Source organism: Hoplias malabaricus, chromosome 6, assembly GCF_029633855.1.
Source record: "Hoplias malabaricus isolate fHopMal1 chromosome 6, fHopMal1.hap1, whole genome shotgun sequence".
Lineage (NCBI taxonomy): Eukaryota > Metazoa > Chordata > Actinopteri > Characiformes > Erythrinidae > Hoplias > Hoplias malabaricus.
Genome location: NC_089805.1, coordinates 13,310,360 through 13,325,271, shown reverse-complemented (window position 1 = coordinate 13,325,271; position 14,912 = coordinate 13,310,360). Strand labels below are relative to the sequence as shown.

The 14,912-nt window shown below is 43.3% G+C and overlaps 2 protein-coding genes across 4 annotated transcripts; both read left to right on the top strand.

The window, feature by feature from the left end:
- tmem222b (transmembrane protein 222b) lies at nt 1-7,941 on the top strand. Of its 2 annotated transcripts, none has more exons than XM_066675779.1 (6): nt 1-434; nt 1,848-1,932; nt 6,061-6,092; nt 6,381-6,477; nt 6,625-6,755; nt 7,561-7,940. In XM_066675779.1, the coding sequence occupies exons 1-6, from the start codon at nt 319-321 to the stop codon at nt 7,646-7,648; spliced, it is 549 nt and encodes a 182-aa protein (XP_066531876.1). In that variant the 5' UTR covers nt 1-318; the 3' UTR covers nt 7,649-7,940. The 2 variants fall into 2 exon arrangements, with proteins under 2 accessions (XP_066531876.1, XP_066531877.1); XM_066675780.1 differs by having other exon boundaries at nt 295-434; nt 1,820-1,932; nt 7,561-7,941.
- A 1,863-nt stretch (nt 7,942-9,804) lies between these two features.
- On the top strand, nt 9,805-13,070 carry tpbg1b (trophoblast glycoprotein 1b). Of its 2 annotated transcripts, XM_066675776.1 has the most exons (3): nt 9,805-10,809; nt 11,702-12,493; nt 12,629-13,070. In XM_066675776.1, the coding sequence occupies exons 1-3, from the start codon at nt 10,562-10,564 to the stop codon at nt 12,879-12,881; spliced, it is 1,293 nt and encodes a 430-aa protein (XP_066531873.1). In that variant the 5' UTR covers nt 9,805-10,561; the 3' UTR covers nt 12,882-13,070. The 2 variants fall into 2 exon arrangements, with proteins under 2 accessions (XP_066531873.1, XP_066531875.1); XM_066675778.1 differs by having other exon boundaries at nt 9,809-10,809; nt 11,702-12,751.
- Nucleotides 13,071-14,912: the final 1,842 nt, after the last annotated feature.

Below are 14,912 nucleotides of genomic sequence, written 5' to 3'. Positions count from 1 at the left end.
GCTGAATCTGTTTATTATTATTATTCCGTTCCACCTTAAAATCCACCACTTTCTCAGTAACTCTTCATTCCACCTTTATTTCCTCTGCAGTCCTAGCGGACGAGGTACTGTCAAAGATACCTGATTTAAGGTGGAGCGGACAGTGACAGAGACCGCGTTAAGGTTTAAGGTGGAGCGGAGTATTTCAGCGACAACTTTAGTGTTTAAGGTGGAGTGGACAGTTACATGGAGACCTGAAGTGTTTAAGTTGAAACGGAGGGTTTCGGCGAGAGCTGACGTTTTAAGGTGGAGCGGAGGGTTCGAGGGAGAGCTGTTGTGATGGCGGATGTAGAGACTGAATCCATGAAGAATTACCAGATCGCTTTGGAGAAAATAAACCCGAACACGAGTCGCTATCCGCACTGCATCGTCTGGACCCCAATCCCCGTTTTATCGTGAGTTTAATTTAATTTATTTGCGTCAAAATATAGAACATAAGATCAGACGCTGACACCCAGACAACTCCGGACACTCATAAATAACCTGGTTCTCCTTCAGTAAAAAAATAAACACAGCAAGCACGAGTTAATCCGCATTTCTCTGAGACTGGATTAAATAATTCCACACAGTTTACCCTGATTCACCCAGAATGCCTTGCGTGAGACACAGTGAACACACTTCTGGACAATGTCCTGTGGGACAGCGGAGGACGGAAGAGACTCAGATTTCTTTCTATTGGAGGTGAATGGAACCAGGCGTCTCCAGCGCCCACACACCATTTTATTCCCTCTCCCCCTTCACCAGCGCCTCCACCGTCTACAGAGTCTCTGTGGAGTGATGATGGAGGACAGTGGACAACTCAAAACACAAAACACACAAACACCCAGATCATAACTCATAACACATAATGACTCTTGTGTGGGTTCTCTGGAGAGAATCCACTATTGTCCAGGATCTCACTGCATCAGAAGATAAAGAAAATAAAAATAAGAAATTAACAAGAAAAACATTAAATTCATAACCACAACCGGGCACAGAATCTCAAACACAGAATTCTGTAGTTCTCTTTCTCTCTCACTCTCTCTGCCCTGTTGCTGTATATAGGTCAAAGCAGTGTCCAGGAACTCTGTACTAAATCTAATATTAATAAATCTCAAGATGGAGAGAGTGCTGTGCTCCAGTTTGAAGAAGCTTGTTCTAGGAACAGTATTATTTGGGGCAAACACAACAGGAGCTCCAGGTGTCTCAGAGCGAATGTGTGTGTGTATACAGTTTTATTATTTTTTTTTTTTTTGCTATGTAAAGTGTCCTTGGGTTTGTGAAAGGTGCTATATAAATTGAACATAATGTTATTATTATTATTATTATCATTATTATTATTATTATAATTACTGTTGATTTGAACATCAACATGTTGGTTTATGGGGGACAGTGGACAGTGGAGGTGAATGGAACCAGACATCCTCCTCTAAAAGCCCCTCACAGAAAGTGAGGACAGTAGATGGTGGGGGACACATGGCTGGTGTCTGAGCGTAGTGTGAAGAAGGAGTAGAACTTACTGCCGCTATGCTGCTGTGAAAACTAGAACACTGTCTAGCGCTGCGTCCTCTGCTCACACAGGGGATTCTGGGAATGGGTAGAGTCCCTCTGTGACTCTGTAGAGCTGAGGTCAGCAGTCACTCACTGGTCTAATGGACTAGGAGCCATGAAATTCCTGCCTCCTGAACATCAGCTGCCTAAGGGGTCACAGTCTGCTGGCACTTATGGGGTTAAGCAGTGTGTGTTACTAAGTGTGTGTGTGTTTACTGTTTATTCTGTGCACCGTGTGACCCTTTCTCAGAGTGAATGCTGTTTGTCGGATGTTGCAGATGGCTGTTTCCGTTTATTGGACACATGGGAATCTGTACGTCCAACGGAGTGATACGAGACTTCGCTGGACCTTACTTCGTCTCAGTGAGTCTCTTCAAATGTGGCGTTAATAAAGAAACAGAGTGATTAATAACTCTAATGTGGTGTTAATAAAGACACACAGTGATTAATAACTCTAATGTGGAGTTAATAAAGACACAGGGTGATTAATAACTCTAATGTGGTGTTAATAAAGACACAGAGTGATTAATAACTCTAATGTGGAGTTAATAGAAACACACAGAGTGATTAATAAATCTAATGTGGTATTAATAAAGACACAGAGTGATTAATAACTCTAATGTGGTGTTAATAAAGATACAGAGTAATTAATAACTCTAATGTGGTGTTAATAAAGACAAACAGCGATTAATAACTCTAATGTGGAGTTAATAAACATACAGAGCGATTGATAACTCTAATGTGGTGTTAATAAAGACACAGGGTGATTAATAACTCTAATGTGGAGTTAATAAACACAGAGTGATTAATAAATCTAATGTGGTATTAATAAAGATACAGAGCGATTAATAACTCTAATATGGTGTTAATAAAGACACAGAGCGATTTATAACTCTAATGTGGAGTTAATAAAGATACAGAGTGATTAATAACTCTAATGTGGTGTTAATAAAGACACAGAGCGATTAATAACTCTAATGTGGAGTTAATAAAGACACAGAGGGTGATTAATAACTCTAATGTTGAGTTAATGAAGATACAGAGGATGATAATAACTCTAATGTGGAGTTAATAAAGACACAGAGTGATTAATAACTCTAATGTTGAGTTAATGAAGACACAGAGGGTGATAATAACCCTAATGTGGAGTTAATAAAGACACAGAGTGATTAATAACTCTAATGTGGAGTTAATAAAGACACAGAGCGTTTAATAACTCTAATGTGGAGTTAATAAAGACACAGAGTGATTAATATCTCTGATGTGGTGTTAATAAAGACACAGAGCAATTAACAACTCAAATGTGGAGGTAGTAAAGACACAGAGGGTGATTAATAACTCTTATGTGGAGTTTATAAAGACACAGAGTGAATAATAACTTTAATGTGGAGTTAATAAAGACACAGAGTTATTAATAACTCTAATGTGGTGTTAATAAAGACACAGAGGGTGATTAATAACTCTAATGTGGTGTTAATAAAGACACAGAGGGTGATTAATAACTCTAATGTGGAGTTTATAAAGACACAGAGGGTAATTAATAACTCTAATGTGGAGTTTATAAAGACACAGAATTATTAATAACTTTAATGTGGAGTTAATAAAGATACAGAGTTATTAATAACTAATGTGGTGTTAATAAAGACACAGAGGGTGATTAATAACTGTAATGTGGTGTTAATAAAGACACAGAGCGATTTATAACTCTAATGTGGAGTTAATAAAGATACAGAGTGATTAATAACTCTAATGTGATGTTAATAAAGACACAGAGCGATTAATAACTCTAATGTGGAGTTAATAAAGACACAGAGGGTGATAATAACCCTAATGTGGAGTTAATAAAGACACAGAGTGATTAATAGCTCTAATGTGGAGTTAATAAAGACACAGAGCGATTAATAACTCTAATGTGGGGTTAATAAAGATACTGAGTGATTAATAACTCTAATGTGATGTTAATAAAGACACAGAGCGATTAATAACTCTAATGTGGAGTTAATAAAGACACAGAGCGATTAATATCTCTGATGTGGTGTTAATAAAGAGACAAGAGCGATTAATATCTCTGATGTGGTGTTAATAAAGACACAGAGTGATTAATAACTCTAATGTGGAGTTAATAAAGACACAGAGTGATTAATATCTCTATTGTGGTGTTAATAAAGACACAGAGGGTGATTAATAACTCTAATGTGGAGTTTATAAACACACAGTGATTAATAACTTTAATGTGGAGTTAATAAAGACACAGAGTTATTAATAACTCTAATGTGGTGTTAATAAAGACACAGAGGGTGATTAATAATTCTAATGTGGTGTTAATAAAGACACAGAGTGATTAATTACTCTAATGTGCTGTTAATAAAGACACAGAGTGATTAATAACTTTAATGTGGAGTTAATAAAGACACAGAGTTATTAATAACTCTAATGTGGTGTTAATAAAGACACCGAGGGTGATTAATAACTCTAATGTGATGTTAATAAAGACACAGAGTGATTAATAACTCTAATGTGGATTTAATAAATACACAGAGGGTGATTAATAACTCTAATGTGGAGTTAATAAAGACACAGAGTGATTAATAACTCTAATGTGGTGTTAATAAAGACACAGACTGATTAATTACTCTAATGTTGTGTTAATAAAGACACAGAGTGATTAATAACTAATGTGGAGATAATAAAGACACAGAGGGTGATTAATAACTCTAATGTGGAGTTAAAAAAGACACAAAGTGATTAATATCTCTAATGTGGAGTTAATAAAGACACGGAGTGATTAGTAGCTCTAATGTGGTGTTTATAAAGACACAGAGTGATTAATGACCCTAATGTGGAGTTAATAAAGACACAGAGGGTGATTAATAACTCTAATGTGGAGTTAATAAAGACACGGAGTGATTAATAACTTTAATGTGGTGTTAATAAAGACACAGAGGGTGATTAATAACTCTAATGTGGAGTTAATAAAAACACAGAGGGTGATTAATAACTGTACTGTCCTCCTGTCCCACACTGTCCTCCTGTCCCTCACTGTCTCCCTTCCCCCACACTGCCCTCCTGACCTTCACTGTCCCCCGTCCTCTCACTCCCCCCCCCCATTTCACACTGCCCTCCTGACCCTCACTGCCCCCCCCCCCATTTCACACTGCCCCCACACTGTCCTCCTGTCCCACTGTCCCCCCACACTGTCCTCCTGTCCCTCACTGAGTTAATAAAGACACAGAGTGATTAGTAGCTCTAATGTGGTGTTAATAAAGACACAGAGTGATTAATAACTCTAATGTTCATTTAATAAAGACACAGAGTGATTAATAACTCTAATGTGGAGTTAATAAAGACACAGAGTGATTAATAACTCTAATGTGGTGTTAATAAAGACACAGAGGGTGATTAATAACTCTAATGCAGTGTTAATAAAGACACACTGAGTGTGTGTAAATTCTGATAGTGTGTGTGACAGGAAGTGTGAGGGTCTGGTTACTGGAACTGAGTGATGTTCCTTGTTTCTCGTGGAGCTGGACGGTGTGATTCTCCCACTGGAATTCCTCGAAAGATCACTGCTCTGGATCCAAACGGAAATCTATAGTAGAGCAAGAGAGGGGCTTTAATAGGAACCTGCTCTGCTCCTGTTGTGTGTGATATTTGGGTGGTAATGAGCTGAGAGAGAGAGAGAGAGAGAGAGAGAGAGAGAGAGAGAGTGTTAAAAAAGTCACAGACGAAGCAATTTTTAGAAAAAGCTCAGACTCCAGATGTATTCCCTGCTTGGAATCCAATTTAGAGACTTACACAGTGGCAGCATGTCCCCTCACTGTCCCCCCCATCCCTTCACTGTCACCTCGTCCCTCACTGCCCCCCCATTTCACACTGCCCCCACACTGTCCTCTTGTCCCTCAATGTCCCCCCGTCACTCACTGTCCCCCCATCCCACACTGTCCTCCTGTCCCTCACTGTCTCCCTGTCCCCCCCACACTGCCCTCCTAACCTTCACTGTCCCCCTGTCCCCTCACTTTCCCCCCATTTCACACTGCCCTCCTGATGACCCTCACTGTCCCCCCGTCCCTCACTCCCCCCCCCCATTTCACACTGCCCCCACACTGTCCTCCTGTCTCCCTGTCCCCCCACACTGTCCTCCTGTCCCTCACTGCCCCCCCTCCCACACTGTCTCCCCATCCCTGTGTGAGTGTGTCTCTGTGTATCTCTAATTGTCTGAGCGTGTTGGGGTGTGCCAGTTTGTGTCTCACTGTGTCTCAGTGTGTCTGAGAGTAAAGGAGCAGTTTAGACTTTTGGAGTTCAAAGTGAGATCTGAGCGATCAGCTAAGATAAGGTCTCAGAGGGTGATGTGACTCTCACATTTCTCAGGAATTACTTAGTGAATTATTACTTTGTTTCCAAGCATTAATCTCTCTCTCTCTCTCTCTCTCTCTCTCTCTCTCTCTCTCTCTCTCTCTCTCTCTCTCTCTCCGTCTCTGTGTTCTGTTGCAGGAGGACAAAATGGCGTTTGGACGACCGACCAAGTGTGTGTTTTAAACTCTTAACTCTAAATAAGAGACTCTAATATTTAAAAGGGAATGGTGTGGGACTCTGACAGAGCTGTGACTGAGGAGAGTTACACTGTGTGTGACGCTGATTCACACGGCTGTAGTTTAATTTGGTTTGTTATGCTTTTGGTGAATTTTAGTGCAGATTGTTGTAGTTTAGTGTAGTTTATGGTAGTGAGGTAGCTGTGTGTGTGTGTGTGTGTGTGTGTGTGTGAGTGTGTGAGAGAGAGACACGGTGCTCATTGGCAGTGTGTGTTTGTCCAGGTACTGGATGCTGGACGTCAGTAAAGTTTACGCGAGTGGCTCCAATGTCTGGGACACGGCCGTCCACAATGCCTCAGAGGAATATAAACACAGAATGGTGATTGCACTCTACTCTCACCAAGTCCACGTCACCCTCACACACACACTTCACACTCTCCACATTTCACTCTCCACTGATGGAGTTGAACACTCTTTTTGATTTAAATCTTTGTTTGAATTCTTTTGTTTTGATTCACCCTTTCAGCACAACCTGTGTTGTGATAACTGTCACTCTCATGTTGCCATGGCGCTGAATCTGATGCGGTACGACAACAGGACGTCATGGAACATGGTGAACCTCTGCCTCCTTGCCCTCATCCATGGAAAACATGTCAGGTGAGGGTCAGAGTCTAGAACCGGGTTCTCAAGCTGGCTGGTGAATCGGTTTGTTGTCCAGAGACTTTTCCTAATCAAAGATTAGACTGAGCTTGGGGTTGGGTTCAGGGTCAGGGTTATTGTCAGGCATTAGAGTCAGGTCAGGGTTTAGAGTTTGGGTCTGGGTTTGGAGTTTGGGTCAGGGTTTAGAGTCGGGGTCAAGGATATGGTCAGGGTTTAGAGTCGGGGTCAGGGTTTAGAGTCGGGGTCAGGGTTCATAGTCAGGTCATGGTTTGGAGTCGGTGTCAGGGTTATGGTCAGGGTTTAGAGTCAGGGATAAGGTCAGGGTTTAGAGTCTGGGTCAAGGTTTAGAGTTGGGGTCAGGGATATGGTCAGGGTTTGGAGCTGGGGTCAGGGTTTAAAGTCGGGGTCAGGGATATGGTCAGGGTTTAGAGTTGGGGTCAGGTTTTGGAGTCGGGGTCAGGTTTATGGTCAGGGTTTAGAACCAGGTCAGGTTTTGGAGTCGGGGTCAGGGTTTAGAGTTGGGGTCACTGATTAGAGTCAGGTCAGGGTTTGCAGTCGGGGTCAGGGTTTAGAATCAGGTCAGAAATGTTGGAGATTTAAAACAAAGCGGCCCATCAGCGATGAGTGAGTCTATTAAAATAATTCAGAGGTAAAAACTGAGCATTAGCTGCAGCAAAAACAGAGGATTAACAGCTGTTTTAAAGTTTTTTTTTTTTTCTTAATTTTCTTCTGAGGAAGAATGATATTCATTTTTTCTTCTGTTCTCTCTGCTATTGTTTATTATTGTTCTGTGTTCTTATAGTTTTGCTGGATTTCTGAAGACCTGGCTTCCGTTCCTGATCTTACTGACCTCGCTGGTGTCTCTGTCCCTCTACATTAATCTGCGATGATGAAACTAGGGGGGATTCTCCAGATTCTGTTCTCCTTAACATGGGTTCTAGTGACTCTGTGGACCTTCAGAACCCAGGAGATAAACTTGACATCGAGCCTTAACTCAGAGAAAACCAAGGGTTAATTAGTGCCAGCAACAAAAACAACTTCATCAAAACTAGTCTTCCTCAGTTTAGTGTCGCTTTGAAAACAATGGTGCTGCATTTAGTTCATTATTATTATTATTATTATTATTATTATTATTATTATTATTAATAATAATTTAATTCAGCTGATTTAATTATATTTAAATTGGTTTATTCCTCAGATCAAGGTGTGTGTGTGGGGGGGGGGGGGGGGATTATAACAATGTCATGTTTAATCTTTCTTTTGTTTTCTTTAAATGTCTGTGGCCTGTTTCTCATTTAGCCAGTGAGTTAAGCTCTTATTTGAAGATCTCCTGTGGCTTGGTGCTGAATTAACCCTTTATAATGTCACTAATCCGTTGGACTTTTTATGTTGCATTAATTAATGCTCTTTATTGCGACATCAGCACCCGATACTTTAAAATCATTGGGTTTTTAAATAAAATGCTCATGTTGTGTTTAGGTTTCTGTTGTGATTCTGTCTCAGGTCTGTGGACCTCACTGTCCTCAAGGAGCTCTGAGGGTCTGAGGGACTTCGAGATGCTTCATAAATTTGACTTTAATCTGGTGCTGGGATAAAGGCATTATTTTTAAGGTCTTGAGTTCTGTGACAGAAATAATTCAAAAATAAAGAGTTTAATCTTTTAATCACATAATTATCTTCATCCTCACACAGCTTTCAGACATGTGTTTAAATAAATCTTCTCTGTGCAGGGTTTGACACCACATGATTTCATCAGATCACTTTCTGTCTCTGTCTCTCTGTCTCTCTCTCTCTCTCTCTCTCTCTCTCTCTCTCTCTCTCTCTCTCTCTCGCCAGAAACAGCAGGATGTCAGGGGTCAGTTGAGTGAATGAGAAAGTGTGAGATGGGTGTGTGTTGATTCTGAGATGTGAGGATTACAGGTTGGGTCTGAAAGGACGTGGAGGGGGAGAAGAACAGCTCGGCACCATGGGTCTAAAAGGATGCGGATCCTAATCCTAAACTGTAAAAGCAGCTGAGATGGAGCTGTGCAGGAGCAGCTGCACGTGTGTGTGCAGACTTGAACAAGAATCAGCAGTGAGGCGGAGCTGAGACAAGCCGTGTCTCGGACGATGCTGGGCTGAGGGGAGTGTGAAGACACACTGAGACCTTTGAAGGCGGATTAAGATTCGATTAAAATTCGCTTTTCTGTTTCCAGGAGGAAGATTCTGGAATGTGGAACCCTGCCATTCCCCAGCGTTTCCAACACAAAGACATTCCTCAAACTCTCCGTCTCCATCTCTCTCCTGTCTCCATCTTTCTCCTAACTGTCTCGGTCTCTCTTCAACTGTCTCCGTCTCTCTCCAACTGTCTCCATCTCTCTCCTTACTGTCTCCATCTCCCTCTCACTGTCTCCATCTCTCTCCCACTCTCTCCATCTCTCTCCCAACTGTCTCATCACTCTCTCCATTTCTCACCCAACTGTCTCATCTTTCTCCTGCAGTCTCCATCTCTCTCCCACTGTCTCCATCTCTCTTCATCTCCCTCTGTCTCCATGTTTCTGTCTCTGCGCAGATGGATGATTATTATTTGATAATATGTTATTGTATTTATGAATGTGTTTGTTAAAATGATTTTTAATGTTTATGAATGTGTTTATTAAAACATATTGATCAGTGTTTAGGGGTGGGGGCGGGCTTAAAGAGAGAGAACAGTGATCTGAGTTCAGATTGTTTCCAGTTGGCTGCAAAAGATCAGCTCCAGCGCCGCCTACTGCATTTGTTCCAGAGCAGCACCAACTTCAGAGGAGTCCAGGGGCCCCCCCAACTGTCTTTCACCCTAAGACACCCCCCCCCTCCCCCCAAAAGCATTTTGTTGGACTGAGTTTAGAGCATCTCCTTAATCTCTCCCAGCTGCAGTCAGAGGTGAGGTCCTAGCTGGGGGAGAAGAAGGCTATCTCTCTCTCTCTCTCTCTCTCTCTCTCTCTCTGTATTCCGTCTGTTCCTCAGTTTAGACCCCACCCCCTTCCGTGTGCACCCGCCCCTTTGATGTAAGGCGCTGCATTGTTCTGCGCTCGCCTTTTCAGATGTTAATGACTCTGTGCCTGTGGAGAATGAGAGGAGTGAGGAGCTCCAGCACAAAGCCTCAACACTTCAGCGGTGCTCTGAGGCAGCGGCTGCTTCCTGACTTTTCTGTGCCATGGAGCACGGGGACGAGAGGAACTCCAGCCTGCGGTCAGTTATTGGTCAGTGAGCTGTGAGCCGTCAGTGAGTGAGCTGTGAGTGGTCAGTAAGCTGTCAGTTATTGGTTGTAAGTGGTCAATTATTGGTTAGTTATTGGTTGGTGATTGGTCAGTGAGTGGTCAATTATTGGTTTCGATTGGTCAGTGAGTGGTCAGTTATTGGTTGTGATTGGTCAGTGAGCCGTCAGTGAGTGAGCTGTGAGTGGTCAGTAAGCTGTCAGTTATTGATTGTAAGTGGTCAATTATTGGTCAGTTATTGGTTGGTGATTGGTTAGTGAGTGATCAGTTATTGGTCAGTGAGTGGTCAGTTATTGGTTGTTATTGGTCAGTTATTGGTTGGTGAGGGGTCAATTATTGGCCAGTGAATGGTGAATTATTGGTTGCGATTGGTCAGTTATTGTTCAGTGAGTGGTCAGTTATTGTTCAGTGAGTGGTTAGTTATTTGTCAGTGATTGGTCAGTTATTGGTCAGTGAGTGGTGAATTATTGGTTGCAATTGGTCAGTTATTGGTCGGTGAGTGGTGAATTATTGTTTGCAATTGGTCAGTTATTGGTAAGTAAGTGGTCAGTTATTGGTCTGTGTAAAATGCCCCTGTATTTGGTGCTGGCGGCACTGCTGTGTTTGGGTCGAGCCTGTTCCTCGTGCCCTTTGCGCTGTGAATGTTCGGAAGCGGCGCTGACCGTGAAATGTGTCTCTAAAGAACTTCAGAACGTTCCCACCCAAATCCCGGAATTCACTCGGAACCTGTTTATCATCGGAAATAATATCAACCTCATCGGACCAGATAGCTTCCCGCCCAGCAACATCAGAACTCTGTCTCTTAGCAACAACAGGTAATAAACAACAAGCTTAATACACTGTCCCATACACACAAACACACACAACAACCTTAAAACACAGTCCCTTACACACACACACAACGAGCTTAATACACTGTCCCTCTCTCTCTCTCTCACACACACATAACAAACTTAATACACTGTCCCTCTCTCTCTCTCTCTCTCTCTCTCTCTCTCTCTCTCTCTCTCTCTCTCACACACACATACACAACAAGCTTAATACCCTGTCCCTTACACACACACACACACACACACACACAACAAGCTTAATACACTCTCCCTCTCTCTTACACACACACAACAAGCTTAATACACTGTCCCTCTCTCTCTCACACACACACACACACACACACAACAAGCTTAATACACTGTCCCTCGCTCTCTAATACATACATACACACATACACAACAAGCTTAATACACTATCCCCCCCCCTCTCTCTCTCTCTCACACACACACACACACACACACACACACCACAAACTTAATACACTGTCCCTCCCTCTATCTCACACACAACAAGCTTAATGCATTCTCTCTCTCTCTCTCTCTCTCACACACACACACACACACACCACAAGCTTAATACACTGTCCCTTACACACACACACACACACACACAACAAGCTTATTACACTGTCCCTTACACACACACACACACACTAGTAATTTTAGTAATTTTACTAGAATTAGTTTATAAAAAGAGTCAAGGTTTAAGTCCAATATTAGAGGGACTAACCCCTTTCTTCTCTGTTTCTCTCTTTTCTCTTTAATTCTCTAAAGGTATGTCTTTCTCATTTTTTCACTTTATTTCTCCTTCTTTGTTTCTTTTTTTTCCAACTTGATTTCTCACTTTTCTTTTTATTTCCCTCTCATTTCTGTGTAGGATTTCCGAGATTGAGTCTCACAGTTTCTCGAGTTTGCGGAGTCTCAAGGTTCTAGATCTGAGTGGTAATCAGCTGGTTCTGATCCACCCTGAAGCATTCCTGGTTCCAGGGCTGGTTCTGCAGGAGCTGAATTTGAGCAGATCTCTCTACAATGACTCGGTTATGTCAGATCTGAGCGTGAGTCTGCGCTGGAGCGGGCTGCAGGGGCTGCAGAACCTGGACTTGTCAGGGAACCATCTGCTCAACATTCCTCAGGGAACCTTCTCTCACCTGCGAGACCTGCGCAGACTCCAGCTCCACAACAACTCGCTCCTCACCCTACAGAACCACATGTTCTCTGGCCTTGAGAACCTGCAGGAACTGGACCTCAGCCAGAATGCCCTGAAGAACCTGGGGCCAGAGAGCCTGAGGGAGCTGGAGCAGGTTCCAAGTGCGGGACTGTTCCTGGGGCAGAACCCGTACTCCTGTAGTTGTGGGATCGAGGCATTCTCCTCATGGTTAAACTGTTCTGGAGAACGCGTGCTTGACCTGGAGCGGGTTCTGTGCATGTTCCCTGCAGGACTGAGGAACGTCTCTGTCTTGGCTGTGGGGGGAGTGGAGTTGGGCTGTTTCCAGGTCGGAGAACCAGAGAACCTAGCGCTCCAGACGTCCTACGTGTTTCTCGGTGTGGTTCTGGGCTTCGTGGGCCTGATGTTCCTGTTGGTTCTGTATCTGAACAGAAATGGAATAAAGAAGAGGATTTACGACCTGAGGGATGCCTGCAGGGAGGTGTGGGAGGGCTATCACTACAGGTACGAGATTGACTCTGACCCTAGGGTCTCTCACGTCTCCAACTCCGCTCACATCTGATCGTCATGTCTCTGGTTACTCTCACGTCTGATTGTCATGCCTGCCGATTTACTCATATCTGCTCCTCATGTCTCCAGATTTACTCACATCAGCTCCTCTCCTCTCCAACTCAGCTCACGCCTGCTCCTCATGTCTCCAACTCAGCTCAGATCTGCTCCTCAAGTCTCCAACTCAGCTCACATCTGCTCCTCACAACTCCAACTCAGCTCATGTCTGCTTCTTATGTCTCTGACAGAGTTCAAACCTGATGCTCATGTCTCCAGCTATTCACATGTTAGATTCAGATTGGACTCTGATCAGACTTGGATCAGATGGTACTTTAGATTTTGACTGTACTCTCAGTGAGACTTGAATTGGACACTGGTCTCAGTTTGGACAGTGATCTGATCTCATTTCCGTAGTGAAAATGTTTATACAGTTTATTATTTTTTTATTAATTAAAGTTATTTCTTCACTAAAACTGACAGTGTCACCTGAGGAACTTTATCAGTGACTGAAGTCTTTATACAATTTATAAAAATTCACATTAAAGCTGCACATTTTCTGAACGGAAATTTCCTCCTTTTTTTAATAAAAATGAGTTGCTCGTCTAAGCAGAATCAACCCTCATGAATATTTATGAGTGTGACACATCAGCATTAGGCAGGAGGCTTCGATCCCGAAGCAGAATTGTAGTAGGCACAATATGTAAACACAAGAACAAACTTCAGGTAAAGAGCCAGAAAAAAGGAATCCAAAAGCGCTCTACTTCCTACACTGTCAGAGACACCTCACTGCACTCTACTCAACATCCTGGACCATCAGACACTTCACTGTGCCCTACTCCACTTCCTACACCGTCAGAGACACGTCACTGCGGTCTACTCCACTTCCTATACCATCAGAGACACGTTACTGTGCTCTACTCCAATTCCTACACCATCAGAGACACCTCACTGCACTCTAACCTACTTCCTACACCATCAGAGACATGACACTGCGCTCTACACCATTTCCTACACCATTAGAAACACGTCATTTTGCTCTACTCCATTTCCTACACTGTCAGAGACACCTCACTGCCCTCTACTCCACTTCCTACACCTTCAGACACTTCACTGCATTCTACTCCACTTCCTAGACCGTCAGAGACACGTCCCTGCACTCTAAACCACTTCTTACACTGTCAGAGACATGTCACTGCGCTCTACTCCATTTCCTACAAAGTCAGAGACACTTCACTGCGCTCTACTCCATTTCCTTTACCGTCAGAGACACTTCACTGCGCTCTACTCCATTTCCTTTACCGTCAGAGACACATCACTGTGCTCTACTCCAATTCCTACACCGTCAGAGACACCTCACTGCACTCTACTCCACTTCCTACACCATCAGAGATACGTCACTGCGCTCTACTCCACTTCCTATACCGTCATAGACAAGTCTCTGCGCTCTACTCCACTTCCTACACCGTCAGAGACACGTCACTACACTCTAATCCACTTCTTACACCGTCAGAGACACCTCACTGCACTCTACTCCACTTCCTACACCATCAGAGATACGTCACTGCGCTCTACTCCAATTCCTATACCGTCATAGACAAGTCTCTGCGCTCTACTCCACTTCCTACACCGTCAGAGACACGTTACTGCACTCTACTCCACTCCCTACACTGTCAGAGACACTTCACTGTGCTCTACTCCACTCCCTACACTGTCAGAGACACTTCACTGTGCTCTACTCCACTTCCTATACCGTCAGAGAAACGTCACTGTGCTCTACTCCACTTCCTACACCATCAGAGACACCTCACTGCGCTCTACTCCAATTCCTACACCGTCAGAGACAACTCACTGCGCTCTACTCCATTTCCTACACTGTCAGAGACACCTCACTCCTCATTACTCCACTTCCTACACCATCAGAGAAAATTCACTGCGCTGTACTCCATTTCCTATACCATCAGAAAAACGTCACTGCGCTCCACTCCACTTCCTACACCGTCAGAGACATGTCACTGCGCTCTACTCCACTTCCTATACCATCAGAGAAACGTCACTGCACCTCTACTTCACTTCCTACACCATCAGAGACAATTCACTGCACTCTACCCCACGTCCTACACCATCAGAGACATGACACTGCACTCTACTCCACTTCCTACACCATTAGAAACACGTCATTTTGCTCTACTCCATTTCCTACACTGTCAGAGACACCTCACTGCCCTCTACTCCACTTCCTACACCTTCAGACACTTCACTGCATTCTACTCCACTTCCTACACCATCAGAGACACTTCCCTGCACTCTAAACCACTTCTTACACCGTCAGAGACATGTCACTGTGCTCTACTCCATTTCCTATAAAGTCAGAGAC